At 41.0% G+C, this 20,549-nt stretch overlaps 1 protein-coding gene across 2 annotated transcripts in view; it reads right to left on the bottom strand.

Annotated features, from left to right (window-relative positions):
* Positions 1 to 398: 398 nt before the first annotated feature.
* The window catches only part of GRIA3 (glutamate ionotropic receptor AMPA type subunit 3), a gene marked incomplete at its 3' end in the record, with an annotated part of 282,009 nt that continues 261,858 nt past the window's right edge, over positions 399 to 20,549 (bottom strand). The window contains exons 13-15 of one of the 2 annotated variants that reach the window (XM_082681358.1): positions 17,972 to 18,219; positions 17,296 to 17,410; positions 399 to 644 (exon numbers count right to left, since the gene is read on the bottom strand). In XM_082681358.1, coding sequence (XP_082537484.1) covers positions 399 to 644; positions 17,296 to 17,410; positions 17,972 to 18,219 — 609 coding nt within the window. Of the gene's footprint in view, positions 645 to 3,221; positions 3,337 to 17,295; positions 17,411 to 17,971; positions 18,220 to 20,549 lie in introns of both variants that reach the window. The other variant, XM_082681357.1, reaches the window with a different exon arrangement.

Here is a 20,549-nt window from a genome sequence, read left to right as displayed (position 1 = left end):
TAACAAGTTGAAATGATAATACTTCGAATATACTGGGATAAATGAAATATATCATTAAATTAATTTTGCTTGTGTTACTTTAGAAAATGGCTAGAAGAGCACTTAAAATTACACATGTGGTTCACATGTGGCTTGCAAATGTTCCCACTGAACAGTGCTGCTCTAGAGAATTTCTTTTTCCTTTTGGGTCGCAGACCACAATTTAATTACAACTATGCTATTAGGAAAGCACCACTGTCTGACAAGAAAGCACAACCATTATTTTCAAAGAATCAAATGGTTGCAAAGAATAGACAATTCCTGAAACAACAAACCAAACTGAAAGACAACAAGAAAAGAAAAAGAGATTGACATACAGTAACATAAACTGATTAGTTTACTAGACCTTAACCGTACCCCTAGATCTTAACACTCTCTGTTCCATACACGTTGTAGCCTTCTCTGTATGTAGCGTAATTTTGAGTGTTGGTGGCAGGAGCAGGCTTAAAGTTTTGGGTGTTCTTTGTGAGTTTCATGCGTTTGGACTCTGCCCGTGATTTGTAACAGAATTCTATCAAAGCCACCATCATGGCCAGCCCCAGACCTCCGACAAGTATATAGAAAACGCCTGCCACATTGCTCAGGCTCAGAGCGCTGGTCTTGTCCTAAGAGAAATGAACAAGGTGATTAGTTCTTGGGGAAAACAAAGACAATGGGACATTATAATGCATTGCAACAGTATATGATAGTTCTAAGTTGTAAAATAGCTAAACATTGATGTAAATGCTATGACTCAACTCTGGCAACTGGCTGATGTTTCACAATGGCCAGCAAGATGGTAGATGGTGCTTCTGTTGACAGTTGTGGTCCTCCCCTAAATGTTCTTTTAGTTTGACTCCTTAAATCCATTAGTACCTCAAGATGGTGTCAACAACTAAATAAACAGCACTCGGCCATGGGAGCAAAAGTGGAAACACAAGCACAACTTAGTCCTCTGCCGGCTTCGATAAACACCATTTGCCAGAGTTGAGCTGTGACATCATCTCTGTCGATGTAACACTCTTTTCATTTGGGAACTTGAAGCACTCTTTCCCCTCTCTGCCCCGCAACACCTCTTTCTCCCTTGTCAACAACTGGTCTTTAAGATGACAGGTGAGAACGTTAGAGGTTCCTGATATTCATATCTGGGGAGTTACCTCACAAGGGTTTGTTTTAAAAGGATTAACTCTCCCCTTTCACCCAGTGGCTGAGAAATTGCTCCTTTGAGGACTGGTTGCTAAGGCCTCATCCTCAGCGCAGCAAGTCTTTGTGCTGCGGGAACAAGGGCACAGCACAAAGAATTGGCTCTGTTCCCTCTTCCTGAGAGTTTAAGGACCCGCTGGGTCCTGAATTGGCTCCATACAAATCAGAAAACTTTTCCAGGAGGCTGATGATTAAAAAAAAAATCCGGCTCATTTTTAGCTTTTACTCCAGGGAATGTAGAGAATAGTTAGGAAAAAAACACAAAACAAAACACCCCTATACTCATCTGCTCTCTATTTAAAATGGGGGGAGCATCGAGGAAGCCGGTCAGTGACTTTCAGGTCAAACTGCAAATCTGACTAAGCTATCTGCCTGTATGAAAAAGCAGAAACTGAACTGCTGAACAACGGAAAGAAAAAAGTTGGTGCCTTGAGCCCTACCTTGAGGTAGGACACAGCAAGGGCCAGGAGCCTTTCTTTGAAAAAAATAAAATAAAGTAGCATTTTGTAGTCTTTTTAGAGGGAATGTAACCATTTTGCTGCTGAATACAACGGAATGGAATACCCAAATTGTCAAGCCAGTGAATTGAGTATCTTATTCAAATGATAGCACAGTGACCAGATGATGGCCATGGCTGACACTCAACACTGTGGCTCAGCCAGTCCTGGTATCACGTAAAGAATTAAATGCAAAGACAATATGGCCATGTCCTGATTCTGTTTTCATAGGAGCCAGTCCTGCACTTGTTTACCTTAATAAAAAGGCCAATTGGAATTAAGTCGCATGATCGGGAAGAGGGGTAGGGACATGCCTCATGTCTACAACAACCTTGCAAATAGTCACTCTTCTAGGATGAGTGACAGTTAGCTAGACAAGTGGTAAGAATTTCTATAACTTAGGAAACAATGGATCATCTCCTTAAGGAGGCAGGTGAAGCTGTCTGCAAGGATGTTCCACAGTCCATTAGGAAAAGGACCAATTTCTGGTAACCTGCCCTCTCCCATTAGATTTTTATATGTATGTGGTTTTTGATGGGGGAAAAAGTGTCCTTTACATCACCCATGTAAGCCGTAGCAACAAAGTTTCAAGTTCCATGTATTTAAGTTTCAAAGAATTCCCTGCTGTGGGATGTAGAAAACCAGTAGCAAAATGGTTCACTGCACAAGGAAAATGAGTGACATTTCATGAAATGAATTAACTGATACCACAATATTAGTTCAAAAAAAGGAAAGGCAAAAATTGAAACTAAAAAGGAACTTTCTTAGGGGAGCAAAGGGGGGCAGGAAGGAGGCGGGGAAGAGTGTTTCATGCTTATCAATGTGATGTTATCCTGAGAAGGTATACCCTTAAGGAGCATGCGACTGAATTTTAAAAGTATTACGTACAGAGATTCAAATGACACCTTTGGAAGAGAGAAGTGTGACAGACTTAATGAGATTCGAGATCCAAATAGATGCTGAACTCAATACGACAGCAGCTGAGAGGAGGCTGGCTAATCATTCTGCTTACAGAGACCAGTCTTTGTTATTGATTTCTTTGACTGTTTTCAGGTGGGATCGACATAATATATTCATAACCAAAGGCATTTACAACTACAAAGTCTCTGACACTGTAAGAGGTTAAGAAAAAGTACTGTCACAACTGGATCATTTTTTGTTTTTTGGGTTGTCGTTGTTGTTCTGTTTTCTCTTTGAACTTTCGAAATGTGAAATACAGTAAAACCCCCTTATAACACAGCTCGTGATTTTACTGCTTTGGGAACATGGTGGGTCAGATTGAGTTCCCTAATCGTAAGGATAGCTCGCCGGAGTCGATGACTGATGTCACGTGGCAGGCCTCTGAGACTGGTGTTTGCCTCATTCCCTCAGCGCTGGTGTTATAAAGGGGTCCCACTGTGTCAGGGAGTGTCTGTTGGGAAGGAAAGCCGTTTTAGGGTAGAAAATAAACAGTGGTTCAAAATGTGATTGCTAATCAGTACAAAAAGACCTTCAGCGACTGACCTTACTCCCGGAGTCCTTCGCTCCGCATTCCCCCTTATCGTACCACCATTTGTTTTTCAGCTTGTCTAAGATGCCTTGTTCACTGAGTTTCAATACTGCAAGGTTTACAGGCGTTCTTCACGTGGGAAATAACATAAATAACATTATATTATGTTATTTTATGTTATTCAAGCTTCAAACTACTTTAAAACTATAGAAAGCGATAAAGCAGGGGGCCCTGGCCACAGAGTAATTTTAGACACTGCAGGCAACCTGAGCATTACCTTATAAAAATTAACACTACAGCAACGCTATATTTACCAGGGCCTGCCCATATCGCTTTGAGTAATCGGCACACACTGTTAAATAATGAGGATAGAAAAAAGGCACTCCTCAGATAGGCTGTGTGGGGTGAGGAGGGTCTCCCCTCAAGTGACAATTGTCGGCGGCAGCTTGCAGTAGCTTTGTGACGGAGGTGTGTTAGGTTTGATCTAACTGGGTGTCTTGTTGTACTTCCAGACAGAAAGCAAGTTTTATGGAGGAGTGGGGAAGGGAACGGGACCAGAAGGGGAGACGTTTCCACATGTGGAGACAAAAGGATGAATCCGAACAGAATAGAAGATAGATTCTATGTGAATAACATGCCTTCTGATGAGTTGTCCTTTATTATACATATCTGTTGCCCAGCTGAAAATGAGCTCAGAAAGAACTGTACTACATACATGTCTTCACAAACTGCATTCTTATGCACATACTTGTCTTAGTATTAAAGGTATAACGTGGACCTCTGAGTTTTGGATAAGAGTACTTTCAACAATGGGAGAACTGGTCTATGGATTGTTTTTGAGTTACTGATCAGCTCTCTCTCTGATATGGTCATAAGTCTGTGAGCGACTCAGATCACCAAAAGGTGAACTAGATTGTTTAAAAATGGATTATTAATATGGCATGGCCTGAAATGGCAAGCTGACTGCCCCTATGGGTAGCGCTGTGGAGGAAGTTTAGATAAGCTGTTCTAGTGAGATAAGACTTCCTCAACTAAGAGGCTAATAAGTCCCCAGGAGGCCAGCCCACTGCTCCCTCGTCCTCCACTGCTTAAAGTGTGAGGACTTCTTTGAGAGCCACTGGGCAAACGCAGGATACTCTCCTGGTTCTAGGATAACGATCTTCTCTCTTAGAAATTTCTTCAGCTGTAAAATGGGAATAATGACCTTTACTCTGTCTCCTTTCTAGAGCTAATGAATCTTAAATAAAGTATCTCTAATAACTTTAGATTAAAAATGCATTATTTACAGAGGGTGGCATATTTCTATTATGAGGCAATAAACTGCTGTGTGTTCAGATTCACGTGAACAATATTGCCAATACTAGTGCGCGTTTTTCTGAATGCCACCAGTTTACCAGGAGGAAAACAGATATATTTATGTAACTATGAACATTCCATAGAATTTCTGAGCTTATTTTGGGTAACTTGGACCCACTAACATATCCAGTCATTGACAAGACTTCTGTTGTCACAGAGATCTGGCCTCTATCAGACCAAGTCCCCAAAGCCTATTTCCTTTCTTCTCCCCTTTGCTGTTGAGAGCAGAAGGACCATCTCATCTTGAGAATTCTGAGAAACATATCATCATTTTAAAATAATAGGCAATTTCAGAGTACTTGGGATTTGAAAGGCTGTAAACCTTTAGTGTCGCAGAGGTGACACTTTCTTGGGGAGTGCAGAGCTTGGCAGCCAGAATGTCTGCATTTTGTTTCTCACCAGGAAACTGAGGTCCTTTTATACTTTAAACAATTCCTTCAATCAATGCTCAGAAGCTGAGGCTTCTCAAATGCTAGCCAGACTTGCTTGGAATGCAAAGCAACAAAAGATACTCAAATAAAAATTGGAGCCTCTTTAGGATATTACTGGCAGTGAAAGTTAAGTCTTAGACTTTTAAGGGACAGACAGGCCATCTATGGCCCTGAGATCAGTGTTGGAACTGCCTTCTCCCCTAATCCCCACTGTCTGGCCTCCTCCTCTCTCCTTTCCCCCTATTATTTTTTTACTTTATCACCCCCACCTTTCTTCCAGTGCTGTGCCTTAAGCTAGGCACTGGGACCCAGGCTAAGGATTAGGACAGTCGTCTTAAGTTGCAGGGGAGATGCTTTCCAATGGCATATGGGTGACTGACTCCATCAGGACCTCAGGAAAAATTACAAAGCATTTTTTTCTTCCTTTCTGTGCTTCCTTTTTTCTTATTGTAAAGGGCCCAGTGTCTTCACGCTGCTCTCTAAGCCCTTACCAGGCCCCGACCTCCCTCAAGCTACTATACTCTTCAAATTACTTCATTCAATTTCTTTAGTACAGCTGCTCTTACTAGATCTCAGGAACAGAGCAGTCTGATTAAAGGCCCTCACACTAAGGTCCAAATAGAGACCTTTCCCTAGAGATCCTGGGTTTTAAAAAATTTGTCAACCCTTAAGTGAACTAGGTTGATAAAAGTGTGACATGTTCGTTTAGAACAATGGTTCTCAAAGTGTGGTCCAAGGACCCCTGGAGGATCCCTGAAAACTTTTCATCATAGGGTCTGTGAGGTCAAAACTATTTTTGTAATAATACTAAGGCATTCTTTGTCTTTCTTACTCTTATTCCCTCATGATGTACAGTGGAGTTTCCTGGAGGCTACATGACATGTAATATCACAACACATTGAATGAAGAAGCAGAAATGAGAATCCTATTCTCTTATATTAAGCCAGACATTAAAGCTATTTGCAAAAATAGGACAATGCCGCTCCCCACTAATTTTTTTAAAAAGTTATTTTTCATAAAAAGTATGTTATTTATGTTAATATACATTGGGTTTATTATTTTTAAGGGAGTTAATACATTATTTTAAAATTCTTCAGTTTTAATTTCTGATATGTTAAGTGTTAATAGACTTAATACATATGAACAAAATCTTTTGGGGGTTCCCTATAACTTTTAAGTGTGTAAAGGGGTCCTGGGATAAAAAGGGTTGAGATGCACTGGTTTTAGAGGAGGGTAGATTTTTCCCCTGCTGGGGCCTAGTCTGGGCTGCCACCCTCCACTCCTGCCAAAACCCAGGCTGAGCATTTAAGCATCCAGGTCAGCAACTTAGCATCCTACTTTTCTGACAAATGGCCTACCCCTGCCTTAGGCCATCAGGTGGCTCCCACAGAATGGTTGGTAGCTGCTCTCTACGCCCATGGCATCCACGGTTACAGTAGAGGTTACCTTAGAGCAATGGTTCTCAATCGGGGGTCATTTTGTCCTCCAGGGGACACTGGACAATGTCTAGAGTCATTTTTCACTGTCACAACTGGGAGGGTGGGGAATGCTACAGGCGTCTAGTGGGTAGAGGCCAGGGATGCTGTTAAACACCCTACTTGGCACAGGGAGGCCCTCCACAACAAAGCCCCAGATGTTAACAGTACCGAGGCGGAGAAACCCTGCCTTAGAGCGTCCAGACCTCATCTGTTGCCTCAGGGCTTTAGAGAAATCTGACAAATGATATACCCTTAGAAGTTTAGTCTTTGATCGGAAAAAAAAAATCACAGGGCTTAAGGAACCTGGCAGGGAACCAATGTGCACTTGGGAACTTCTAAATAAAAATGAAGGAGAAAAACAAACATTTTAAGAAGTAGCACAGGCAAGGAGCATAAAAGCTGTAATCAGAAATCACAGATAATACCACTTAACAAGGTTAGGATAGCTGCCAGGAAAAGAAAGTACTTTAAAGGCCAAATCTCCTAGAATTGTATGTTGCTGTGGGGTGGAATAAATTCCCAAGATGGCAGAGAAAAACTGCTTGTAACCACGTAATTTTCTCTCTTACTGTACCTTACTGGATGTATTGCCAAACTCAATTCAAATCAACCAAATGTATTGACACCCTCCTCCCAACACACACACACACACACACACACACACACACACACACACACACAATTTGGTATTTTAAAGGAAGTGGAATTAGGTGGACATCTGGTCATTTTAAATGTCACTTTCCTCATGATGCCATTTTTGTTCCTCACCCAATATTTTCTCTCCCTCCTCCTTCCTCTTCTACCTGGCCTTATTATTTGGGCCCAGGTCTTGTGTCTCCCTCTAGGCTGTGTTTCTCAAAGGGAGGCACCATGACTTATGTATTTGTATTCCCCACTTAGAATAGTTCTCTCAATAAATACTTGATTAGAAAACTCTCTTTTAGCTTTTGTTTTTCAGCCTAGTACTTCACACATAATAAAATTATTATTATTATCGGTCAAGTTCAATAATCACTTTAAGAAGGTAGATTTATGGTCTCTATAAGTAAAGAAATCGAGGCACAGATAGGTTAAGTAATCTGCTCAAAACTGCACAGCAAATTATGGGGCAAATTAACACGCATCCAACTCTGTACTGTACATTCTCCAGTGGAACACACAGAAAAGGGGTAGCAGTCCTCATTGTTTTCATTCTTAGGGCTTGGATGTTCATAATGAATTTTTTCTTTAGGGATCACCATACTCCAACTATCAGCCTAGCAAGGGTATATCTAGCAGCTGGGGCCTTTCACTGCGACGCAGCAATACGTCTCCAGGGGAATGTTTCAGAGCAATTACTGTAGGCCCTTAACTGGTACCTGAGAGAATTATAAGTCAGAAATATTTACTGTACTCACTTCAGTAGAGAAAAGAAAGAATTAAACAAAGTAGGTCAGATTCCTATCATGGAAATGAGGCAGGCATTCTCCCCTCTGAAGGGCTTGCTATGGACGTTTTGCTGAGTAGAGCACTCGTAAGACAAAAACACAGGTTGGCAAGCATAGGGAGAGAACAGGAGGGCTTTGTGATGTAATTTCAAGGGGTCTGGGAACATCCCCCTGTCCACAAGTATTTTCCTCACTGGTACCTTTATTTCCATCATGAGAATCTCACACCTTTAAGTTTGAGCAGCATTCCTTGTTAAAATACAAAGCTTCCTGAGAAATGGGAAAGGAAGCAAAGAGTAACTATTTCTAAACTCCAACTCTTTGTTCCATTTCGTTTAAAAAATGTTCGGGGGGGAAAGGGTGTAAACGTCTCCTATGTAAAGGGTGTAAATTGCACCCATGTCATAAAACTGTATATGGGTTGTTGATCAGATGGAGAGGATGAGAGTGAATGTGAACTAGATAGTCAGTTAACAGCATGTGAAGGTAGCACAGACCTGTGGCAGGATGACTATTCCTGAATGCTGCCAACAGTCACGGAGTGGCATCTATTTTTTTTTTTAATTGGGATAGTAATGTAATTCATAATGCCTTGAAAATGAGTTCTGTTTTTGAAGAAAACATAACTAACTGATACAAATTTCTGCTTATCTCTGCCATCCACACCTGGTAACAACTCAGCGACAAAGCACTGTGCTCATTAATCCAGGACATCCAGCCCTGGGTGGCGATTGTCTAGGTTCCCAGCTTGTTCCTGGGAGCTATGAACCGGCCATTGCAAAGTTCAGTGTCATCTTAGTGATGGCCAGTGTTACATATGAAGACAGTTTTAGGATTAGAAGACCATTTTTTTTCCCCTGTGAAAGTAGAAACTGCTTATTAAAAAAAAAAAACCTAAAACTAAAAATGTTGATATATTTCAAAAGCACTGTCCAATTTATTTTTCAAGTTGATTTCAGGAAATACCTAAAATAGGTAGTTTGGAGCCACGTTGGATTCTTTCTTATGAAAGAGAGAAATGTGGACAGAGTGGCGTGAGGGTGCTGAGTTTTCCCATAGTGGAAAAGAAAAAAAAATGGGCTCGTGAATTAATGACCAAGTTGATTCCCCCATATGGTGATCCTAGAAGGGTTGAGATAAGGATTTGTACTATGGGTATTGTTCTGGGCCTGAAAAATACAGGAATCCATGATGTAGTACGATTGATCTGAGAGAATATGGGATATACTCTACTCTACATGGCTTCACTTCTCCTTTCTGAGCAGGGACACCTAAAGAGCAAATGTCTGTTTAATAAATGATGCCAAGAGATCATCAATGGTGCCCTTAGGAGGGATGGATATATGTGTAAATATGTAGGTCATGGAGGGAAAGACAAGGAGATCACAGAGAAGTAAAAGAAATATGCGAGCAAGGATGGTGTATTTGCATAGTTAATTAGAAACTTGCTCTAAGAACACAATGTCTGAATGATGATAACAGAAACTTATCACAAGCTAAGCTGGAAGCCCATCCCTCATGCTATGCTTCATCCGAAGCTCACTCTAAGTTACTGCATTTGTTTCTTGGTACCTAGTGATTTCTTGGAACAACTTCTAAAAATTATCTTCGGCCCAGTGGAGGGAGAAAAGCCATCTTTCACTGGCTTTTCTACTGAATATATTTCAGGTTTTCATGGTGACAAGTCACCTTTCCGAATTGCTCACTTGCTTCCCTAGCCTTTTCAGGCAGGAAGGCAGTTACAGACATCTCTGCCCAGGCAGGGCTTGATTTATGAAGTTGAAGCCAATTGATAACCAAGCAAGAGAAGATTCTTTGTTGGATAAAAGGATTTATTCTACAGTCCTTTATATTCTTTTCCATAGGTTACCTTGGGAAATGTGTAGTAAAGGGATTTACCTCTCTACAGTAGCTGTTGGAGGCTGTGGAAGTTCAAAATATGCCCTAGACTACATTAGTATCTGGACCCCTTTAAAGAAGCTTTATCGATTTCTTTTCACAGGGGTTTCTGGATGCAGCATTCTAGGAGAATGAAGGTTTAAGTTATTTTAATCTTTCTACCCTTGGATCAGCCTGAGCTTTCTCCACAAGCTGGGAGCAGGCACATATGACTGCTGGCAATACTGGACTCTGGCCGCCCAAGTGACCCTCATTCCACAGGGGCAGCCACAATGATTTGCAGAGCTGTGCAGTGCTTAGCTGCTAGACGCTTCCTCTGAGACAGTATTTATATCATGTAGTTCACAAATGTAGCTCAAACCTATTTAACTCCTTGCTAATGAGATCATAATTTAATATAAGTGCAAAGAGGGAATTCAATAATGCATGCATATAACGTTAGGAGTTGAAAGCTGTGAGTTATTTTACTGAGGGCCCAACAATGCTAGTGATTGAAACCTATTGATGAGCATCTGTGCTAGAGAAGCAGCCCCCAAAGTCACTTGGAGATATGTGGATAAAACCAGGGCATTTCCAAATGATAACCTCTCAAATTCAAAGTGATAGATCCCTTGATTATACAAGTTGTGAGTTTCACTGATGGATTTCTGCCAAACTGGGCCTTTGTCCAATCTCTCCCTCTAGAACAGGAAACCTAAACCATTATGGGTTGTGGACTGTCTCACATAACCCAATTTGTCTGGAAAGACTTCTTACTCAATTTGTCCCTGACAGGGAGAATGGGCTCAGGGAAGATGCTAAGCTTCTGGAGAAGCCAGTCTTGTTTAAGATGTGGCCACAGATAATTTCCCAAGTACATAATTCATATGATTCACTTGAAAAGTCTGTTTTGAGATCCATTAAAAATTCAAACTATCACACTTCGTTGGGTTTTATCACATACAAGGGTATTTTCTTTAGTTCATCCCAATGGTACTGAGAAAGAGAGGCATAGATTGAGAAGGACAGAAACCGACCAGAAACTCACATGACAAATGTTTCTGAAGACATCTAGTTCATTCTCCTGATTCTAGGCAAAATATTCATTGAGAGTTTAATCTCAATGATGGCTGCCAGCATCCTGTTCCCCCCCCAATGGCCCTCCGTTGACCATGACCCATAGAAAAATAATCAGTCTTAGCTTACACTCCAATAGATTGCAACAAATGGGGGTCTATATGTCAGATCTGAAAGCTGACTTCTGCTTGCTGCTCCAGGGTACATGCCACCCTCTTCCAGCTCGCATGCTAGCATCCACTTCTCTGCATTTCCAGCAGTGATGCTAGACAAGACACACTAGCAGAGTCAGTCTCTCCCTCTCTCTCTCTCTTTTTTTAATGTAACGTATGCTATTGTCTTAGGTCTATATTTTGAGAAATATTTGCTTCAAAGCCAGATGAAAGTAAGCTTTATGGTGAATCTAGCACTTGGACCACACTTTTGCCACCTTTGACAAATGGAGATTTGCCTCATGTGCCAAGGGCCAGATGCTATACCGCTCTCTAGGAAGTCAAAAGAGAATGGATTTCAGTTCTCCATAAAAGAAATCTGCCCCCCACCCTGTTCCACCAACCTCAGTTCCCACCCTCATCGAATGTATTTCAATCATTTCAAATCTTTCGTGTTTCTTTTCCATGGCTGTCCTACCTTTCAGAGAGTGTAGTTCTATAATCTTCTTTCCAAATGAAAGGAAACCAAATGATTTGGTCTTAGAGGGGCAGAAAGGGCATAGACATGCACCATTTAACTGTGCACTGCAGCGGTGTCTTTCTTCTTAGCAATTGTTCGACAGCATTCTTACCTTCAGGCTTTTCAGTCCTGCTCCTCTTTCTGTAGCTCTGGTGTTGGACATTTGCTCATTATTTGTCAATAAGAAACACATTCAAGTTATCAGGATAATACCAAAGGCAAACAATCACATCCTAATCATAGAAACCATGTTAAGGCCACGCAGTCAATTTGAAAAAAAAATTCATTAGAATGGATTAATTTTTTAAAATGTTTTCTTTCTGGATTACAATATATTTTTCCGGTGGTAGAATCTATTCTTTAACACCATCTGGTAAAATCAATGGTTTTGGTAGTCCCTGGACTGGTTCAGTTCTTAAGGCAAAAAGATCCCTTGTTTGAAGTAGCCACTTGAAAGAAAGTGAGGGTTTGCTCTTGGAAAGAAAACCTGAGTAAGTTCAAGGAGCACATTTAGTCACTATCAGGAAAGATAACTGTCAGTTTCTTCATACTTCCAGGAGGCGGCACCAGCATAGAGACATGCAAACCAACGAAGAGCATAATATACTCACCCTACTCCTTGATCCCAAACCAGTCTCGGTGATTCACAGGAACTTCTTCTAAGACCCAGGGAGTGCGATCAATCTGTAATGATTCTTGACTACACACATAACAGTGTCAATAGAGAGTCACTGGGATCCATCTTAACCCTGGGTATCCAAAATGTCTACCTTTAGGGATGGCTCCTGCCAATAAAAGGTCCATCTTGTTGCAGGTAAAAGACAGATGCAGATTCACATCAATTACCTAAGGCCCAAGAATGTCAAAGAGTTCTGGGTGTGGAAGAGAAGTGGTTAAGAGATGGTGGCATAGGAGAGGAGAATTGTAGACATACATGGAAGAAGAAGAAATACACACAAAACTGAGGATCTCATTTATATATATAGGAGACACAGTACCACATCATTCATCTCCGTACCACCAAACAGAAGCCAAGGACATTTGGAAATGTGCTGTCCTAAAGTATAAATTTTTTTCTATCTCTGAATAGGACACTTGCTAAGCAAATGTATGGGATTAAAAAAAAAGATTGTTAGTTATAGGGAGGAGGAACATGTTTGAATTTCTTAAGAGAACAACTCTTTTTAGGTACTTTAAAAGCACCCATGTGAAAGGAAGCACAACTAATTTTAATTGCAAGCCATTTTTGGAATTTACTAAAACAAGTTCCGTAAGTTCTTCCCTAGCATCACATTGGTTAGTTTATTCTAGTTCCTATATATTTGCGAAGATAATAAAACTGCATTTCTCTATCAATACTCTATAAATCATAATGGTCATCCAACCATTTATTTAATGGAAGTTTAAGTTCATATCCTATCCTTATCCCTTACTTGCCTATATGCCTTACAAGTTAAGGCAACTCTCATTGCAGTCAAGTAGTTCAGAATGGTCTCCTTTAAACATTCTGTTCCAGTGTCCCCCAAAGCACGCAAAGTGTGCTGATCTTCAGCGTGGAAAATATGCACACTGGAAGTCGATTTAAATCCCTGGATAGAACTAGAACCAGGACAATTCTAGGGTGAGGTGGGGTAGAGTTTATAATGCCTTATCACCCATCACAAATAGATTGTTTCAGTGACCAGCCCCCTTCAGGTAAGGTAAGGTTACATGGGGAAGCTAAGCTGGTGCCCTTTACCCAAGATTAAGGGAATGAAGCAGGGTGGGTGGGGGGATCAGAAGAATTTGAAAGTTTGAGGGGACAAGCAGCTGGGGAGGGAGGCTGATGTGGTAATTCAGCAGCTGAATCTCCATTCTGCTGTGATTTACAGCGACAGACTTTCACTGGCTGTGTCACAAACCCCTGGTGATTGGGGTTTATCGCTCTTTATTGGCTCTTAATTACGGCATTTGCACACACAGTGTAATAAAGCACTAACACAAAAGGGTGGTTTGCAGGTTAAAAATTCCCAAACCACAGCTCTAATTTCCCTGATCCTTGCCTGTGCATTTATAGTCCATCATGGAAGGATCAAGTCTGATTTGTTTAGGCCCAATTAGCCCAGGTTTAGGAAACTGGTAAAACCAAGCAGTATTTTAGTTCTAACCTGTAGGGCTGGCGCAGGGGCTACCCTGGTGACTGACCTTGTCTTTATTCATTGTATCAGAAAAATAAAAAAACTCTATTTCATTAGCTTAAGCGAGTGCACATTTAAAACAGCCTGATCATTGCTTGTTTCTTCCATAGAATAGTAACATTTTGTGAAAAGGCTTAGAATGTGTAATGTCTCATGTCAGGGGGGAAAAGTCAACAATTTAACATAATTGCCCGTTTATCATTATTTAAAGGTTGCAGGGGAGAAAGAGAGAGGGGGGAGGGGGAGAGGGGGAGAGAGAGAGGGAGGGGGGAGAGAGAGATGGGGGGGGAGAGCGAGATAAGTAATACATGCTTTTCTCTGTCTCCTGGTCTCAGAGATAATAGGTGTAGAAGCGTTTTTGAAAAAGTAAAAGCACTCATAAATGTCAGGCTTTGTGATTATTGTCATTTTTAGTCATCAGTACTGAGGGCTGGAATGGCTTAAATATGCTATTTGCCTTGTAACCAAGGTAGTTGAGAATAAACCTGATTTTTATGGAAATATATCACATGCAATCAGATTCACATTGCTCATTGGATGGGTAGATGTGATAAATTGCTGTCTACAATATTATCACCAGAGGTGGCCCTGAAAGTCGGCAGAGATTTGTGACAGCATTAGCTGTGTGACCTTCTCAAAGTCACCACCATCTCTGGGTCTCACTTTCTCTATGAAATGATGATCTATTTGTCAATTGTCATGTTAACTGGGGATGGAATACAATAAAGAAATGTAATTCTCAAGCCATTTTACTAATACAGTTAAGACTCACTGATTTGGACTAACAGAGGTGAAGGATTATCTGAAGAAGAAAGTGCTGAATTACAAAATAGGTTCGAAGAATGACAGTTTCATTGCTTGAAGTCTGTTTTGTAATTCAAACTCACTCTAAAACATTGCCTTAGTGGAGGTCCTCGTGAGAACTGCTTTAGCAGATAAATTTGTAATGAATATGATTATATCTAAAACAATGCTTCCGACATTTGAAAAAGGTTTGTTCTCTTAAGGAAAAATTCAACTGGCAGTCTAGTCTAAACTCTTCATTTGCTTAACAAACCTCTCAACCTCTCTTAGACTGTAGACTGGTCCCTGTCCAGTTTATCTCAAATTATAAATTAGAGGGCTCCAAAGTAATGAGGTTCCACTGCCTTTTCTACCTTCTTCTCCATTGATTTGTTTTTGGCATCACCACTAAATAGTGGGAACAGATTCAAGTTCATCTCTTGCCCCTTCTCTTGCTCACTCTCAGAAAACTGCAGGTAGCAAGAAGGAAGGAGATAAAGGCAAGCTCCTTGGTAATCCAGAAACAGAATAAGCAATTGTTGGATAGGCAACACTGATCATACTATTATCCATAGTTGAGAAAGGGGTCGACTTATTTCCAAAGGTTGTCTGGAGGAATGACCAAAAAAAAGTGATTTGAAAGATGCCTGGCAAGTAGCACTATGGTCAGAGAAGTTGGAAATATCTAGGATCTACTGAAATATTTTTCTATTTGCATATCAAAAATCAGATAATCTGGAAATCGTGGGGCTGGCAACAAAGTTACTTGATAATTTTGCAGCAGTATTAGCTGAGGAAATATCTGGGTGAAAAGTAAAAATTCAGCCAGATGTGTGCAGGTTTTTTTGTTTATGTAACATCAAACATCTGGCTATTTGAGAACTTCGGGGCAGTTGGCATCCTGTGGATGTTTTAGAGTCATCTTGATACAGTCCATGGCTCCTTTTTAACCGTGCTGGGTATGAATGATGAATTCGTGACAGCCACGTATCCAATCCAGCTCAATTTTTCACTCTGCAACTCACTTGAATGATATAATTAGGTTCTCCGTGGCCTGATAATAATATGAGAAAAAAGACCAGGAAGAAGGTTCTAAATACTCTAGGCATCAGGTGAGCCACTACAAAACTCAAATGAGCCACGTGAATGGCATCAGTTCACACTGGTGGGAGAGGAAGTTACTGCTTTTTGACACATGGTAAAACCTTGATTAATTGGAATCCATAAGGGATGGATGGAATTTTCAATAAGAATACTCATTTTGTCTCATTCTTAGCTAATCACACTTTTTGTTTTCTCAAAATGCTTGTATCCACTTTCTTGCCTCAGGCAAGCGGCCTCTAATGTTTGAGGGTCAATCCAGATGGAGAGAAGATAGAGGAGACAGAGCTGAGTGTGACCCAACCATGGGTCATCTCTTGGCAAGTGATTGAAAAAAAAATCAATTCCTTGCAGTCTTCTTTTCTGGTACTACTGCTGCTTCCTCATCAATGTGGAGTACTGAGGGGGGGGCAATTCAGTTAGTTGGGGTACTGGTTAGGTGAGCTCTGGTTAATCAAGGTTTTACAATAAAAGACCTTGCCAATGCTTGGTAAGATTATGTCCTGAAGAAAGTCATTTTTAAATTTAGGTCTTGGAAAGTGCTCTGTGTTTCCAAACCCATATTATACTGCAGACTGGCAAACTAACTTTTCCGTCAGGGTCCTGAGGAGTGGAGAGAGAAAGAGAGGAGCAGAGGTGTAACCATTGTCTCTGAAGGAGAAAAGTTTCGGCTTGCCTGTCTGTTCGTCTCTGATTGGGAAACACTATTCTTCACCTTAAGACGCCCATGGTATCTTGGTCGTACAAGAGCCGATCGTACATGCTTCAATATAATTCTCATGCCCTTTGGGCCATGGAGGATTCTGTTTTCAGGTCCTCTCCTGTACTTACCCAACGTGTCTTTCCATCATTTGGTGTTGTGGCTTCTGAGCTCGCCCCTATTTCTCGTTGCTTGGTTGAAGGCTATTCATTCTTTCTAGCCCCGAATAGCATTAAGGAGCCGAAGGAATGCCAAGTAAGATGGTTTTTTCTCACAACGGTAGCCTGGATAACCATTACACCTACCTGAACTAAGAACACAGCTAAGGAGAAGCCACATCAGGGATGCACACACATAGAGTATCAGTTAGGTGACGCGCTTGTTTAAATATACAAAATATCTTTGTAAAGTCTATATATGTGGTGACTTATTGAAGAAAGACCCCATTTAACTTGAAACTGAGCTTGTTCTTTGGCTTTCAAGTTGAGTGGGGCCAGCTTAAATAGGCCATCACATATAGAGAGCAACGTCTCATCACTCATACACATGATGGAAGAAGCCAGCCAGCCACTGTAAGCAACCATCATACCATCATGCCTTAGGGGAAAAAAGGCTGTAACCTGACTTTTCAGTAGATGGATTTGATTTCTCACACCACTCATCCGAGGCAGGTGGGGACAGTCTTAAGGAAAGCCTCGGGCTCTTGAAAGCCTAGGGCGTTGAAACCTACACCACGGCCTTCATAAGGCAAGCGGTCTGGTGTGTGAGGGGAGGGAAGGGGTGTGGATGGGAAGCCTCTGTCTGGGAGTTTAAGAAGGGACCCAAGTTAGATCAAAACTGCGGGCGGTGCCCTGGAGCCTTTCTAGGTCCCAAAGCTGCCAGGCAGGGGAATAACCTGGTCATTCCACTTTATGTGTGAGTCTTGTGCTCTCTCCTCAATAATAAGATAACAGTCTTGCCGATTACTCGTCACTAAGGGTACCCGGTTGTGGTGACATTGAGGCTGACCTTGGAGTCACCGCCCCCGCTGCCGCACTCTCCTTTGTCGTACCACCATTTGTTTTTCAATTTGTCCAAGAGGCCTTGCTCATTCAGTTTTAATACTGCCAGGTTAACAGCATTTCTTGAAACGATAAAACATAACTTGTAAGAAAATGCACAAATGCTTAGGAAATCGTTAACGTATAAAAAGGAGCACAAGAGGACAAATTGGCTAAATTTCACAGAACGTGGAGCTATAAAAATGTCTGTACAGCAAATACAGGGTTAAATATTGGAAGGTGGCATGGAGGATAACATTTGCTCAAAACTGAAGTGTGCGGGATGGGGAGATTGTCTTTGATAAAGAAAGTAACAAGAACACCACATCCATGCAATTAACATTCGTCACATATGGTACCATAACTTGGCTTTTACCATTTAAATTGAAAAAGCCGTTGAACTGTAAAATTAAACAGCAACAAACAGTCAGAGAGGACAACACAGAGAGAGAACATTAAAAAAAAATGGATGCATTAAATAGATGAGACCATAATTTACCGTCTTATTTAACTCCATGGAATATTGTAGATTTTAAACTTTTAAAAGTTACCTCAAAATCCACAAGAAAGAAAATGACAACAAAATGCATCAGGGTAGGTGGAATACTATAACAACACGGATATTGTTATATTATTCCACCCACCTTAATGCTGAGCCTTTAGGGGTTGCCACACCATAGCCTTTGGAATCCAGATTTCCACCAACTTTCATCGTATCACACGGTTTTCTCTGCTCAATGTACTCATTCATGGTTGACTCCAGCAGGAAGGCGAACTTTCCCTTGGACTTCCGCACTCGGGCCACTCCGTCTGCTGTTGTTTTGGTAAACACAGATGGCTCTGCTGATTTCATGTAAGACCACATTTTCTCATAGACAGCAATCTTGGATCTCTGCAACAGAGATGAGAATTCTTAGAGCTACCAGATATTAAAACTGGAAGAGGCCTCAGTGCAGTGGTTTTCAAATAGTTTTGATCGCCACCCACAGTAAGAAAAGCACGTTACACTGCAACCCAGTAAGTACATTCATACGTATGTAAGCATGGTTCCAAAATAGGTTTCTCAAAACCACAGTCATCTTTGCTGTGTGTGATGCTCTCTGATATCTTCTATTCTATTTGAATTCACTTAGAAAAATGCCAGTCAGGACCCACTACATTGATTTTATGGCTCCAATAATGGGTTTCAACACTTTGAAAAACACTTTCTTAGTTCAATCTTTCTCTCAATTCAGAAATCACTCCTACACTATCCTGCTATGTGATTACCCTTTACTGCCTGAAAAAGAAAAAAAAAAAAACCAAAAAACGGCTATTGGAAGGGAGTATACAACCATTTTAGTTAGCCTACTCCAGTATGGGGCATTAAATATTCTAAGAAAGTACTTCCTTATTCTGACCTGAAATTTGTTTCTCTATGACTCCTACCCTTTACTACTATCCACTAGAGCTATGCAAAGTAATTCTGTTCCTTCTTCTACACGGTGGTCCTTCAGATATTGCAAGGTTGTTGTTATGTCCCCTCTTCATCTCTTCATCAGGTTAAACTCCACTGATGTCTAATACTATTCCCGGAAGCCTCATAGAACCCCCATGGGTCTTTCTCCCATGGGGTTCTAGCTAGCAGTGTCTCTCTTAAACTGGAGTGTCTAGAAATAAGCATGGCATCCCTGTTATACGACAAGGACAGAATGAAAAAAACTGCTTCCTGTCATTGGAGCATTATTTTCTATCACTACTGCTTGAGCTTTCATTAACATATTTAGTCTTTCATCCATCCTTTCAACAAATACTTATTGAGCACCTGCTACATACAAACCACTCTGCTGGGGTGTGTGAAGAATATGTGAGTCCTTCCCTCAATTCAGATTGAGGTCAAACCCTCCAAACTGTTAGTTTTTTGTACCATGCCAAGTTTCCCTCATCCTTAGATTTTTGAATTTAATTCCATTAAATTTCAATTCAATTCAGGTGGTCCTTAGAACATGTACTAAATACTTACAGGTCTATGTTAGGCATTTTGGATAATATAAAGGAAGCATGGTCTCAGTGACCCCATGACTTACAATCGAGTTGGGAGCTAGATCCTTAGGAATGAAAACCCTAGAGAAAAATTAAAAAGAATCTTTGACCAGAAGTGAGATAGCCTGGTAGAAACTATAAACACATGCCATGTTTCCAAGCATCCTTTTATGGCGTTTTCTGGCCTCTACCTCAGCTTTTTGGATTGTTTATTTAGCTTCTCTTCTCTGGACTTTGGCCAGCTGCATTGTGTCTTTCTTGAGGCTTGCTTGGACCTGCTCAAATAATTCCAGAATTATTTGCACTCCCAGAACTATCACCATGGAAATTAAGCATTGTGTTTATGGCAGTCAGATCCTCAATGAGTCACTGAAATTATTCACTGAGTTGAAATATGCTTGATTTGCATAAAGAACAGGAAGAAAAGCCAATATGGCTGAAGCCGAATGAACAAAAGGGAGAAAGGTAGGCAAAGAGCTGAGAAGAATAATCAGAGGTCAGATCTTGTAGGGCCCTGTAGGTCATGGTAAAAAGTTTGGATTTGTTTTACATGTGATGGGAAACCATTGGAGGACTTGAGGAAGAGTGTGAGAAGATCAGATTTAAAAATTTAAAGCATTACTCTAGCTGCTGTATGGAGACTAGACTATGAGGTGGGCCAGAGTGGAAGCGAGGAGATTGGTTAGGAGGCTCTCCTAAGGATCCAGGGAAGAGATGGTTGTGACTTGGACTAGGCTGGGAGCAATGGAGGTAGAGGGAAGAGGTTGGATTCAGGATATGGTTTGGGGAGACAGCAAACAAGCCTTGCTGATGGACATCTTCACCTGATGGACCTAGAGACACTTTCAGATTAAACATTTCCAAACCAAACTTACTGTCTTCCTTGTACAGCCTGGTTCTCCTTCTAAATTCATCAGCAAACTACCTAACATCCAAGCTAGAAAGTTTGGTTTTTATTCTTTCTTCAGCCTCTCATTATGCCATGTTTATTCTAACATAGAAATGCCTGCAGGGTCTGTCCTTTTGTCTTCTTTTCATTCTCATTACCGTTGTCCTGGGGCAGGCTCTCCTGTTTTTGGTCTAGACTGCATTGCCTCCTAACTGGTCTCCCAGCCTCACCTCTCTCTTCAATTTATCCTCCAGTGTTCCTTTCAAATGTAAATCTCATCAGGTTACTTCATTCTTTAAAATTCTCCGATA

This window comes from Grampus griseus (genome assembly GCF_964374135.1).
Source record: "Grampus griseus genome assembly, chromosome: X".
Lineage (NCBI taxonomy): Eukaryota > Metazoa > Chordata > Mammalia > Artiodactyla > Delphinidae > Grampus > Grampus griseus.
Note: the sequence above shows the minus strand (reverse complement) of the source record. Positions and strands in the feature narration are given on the sequence as shown.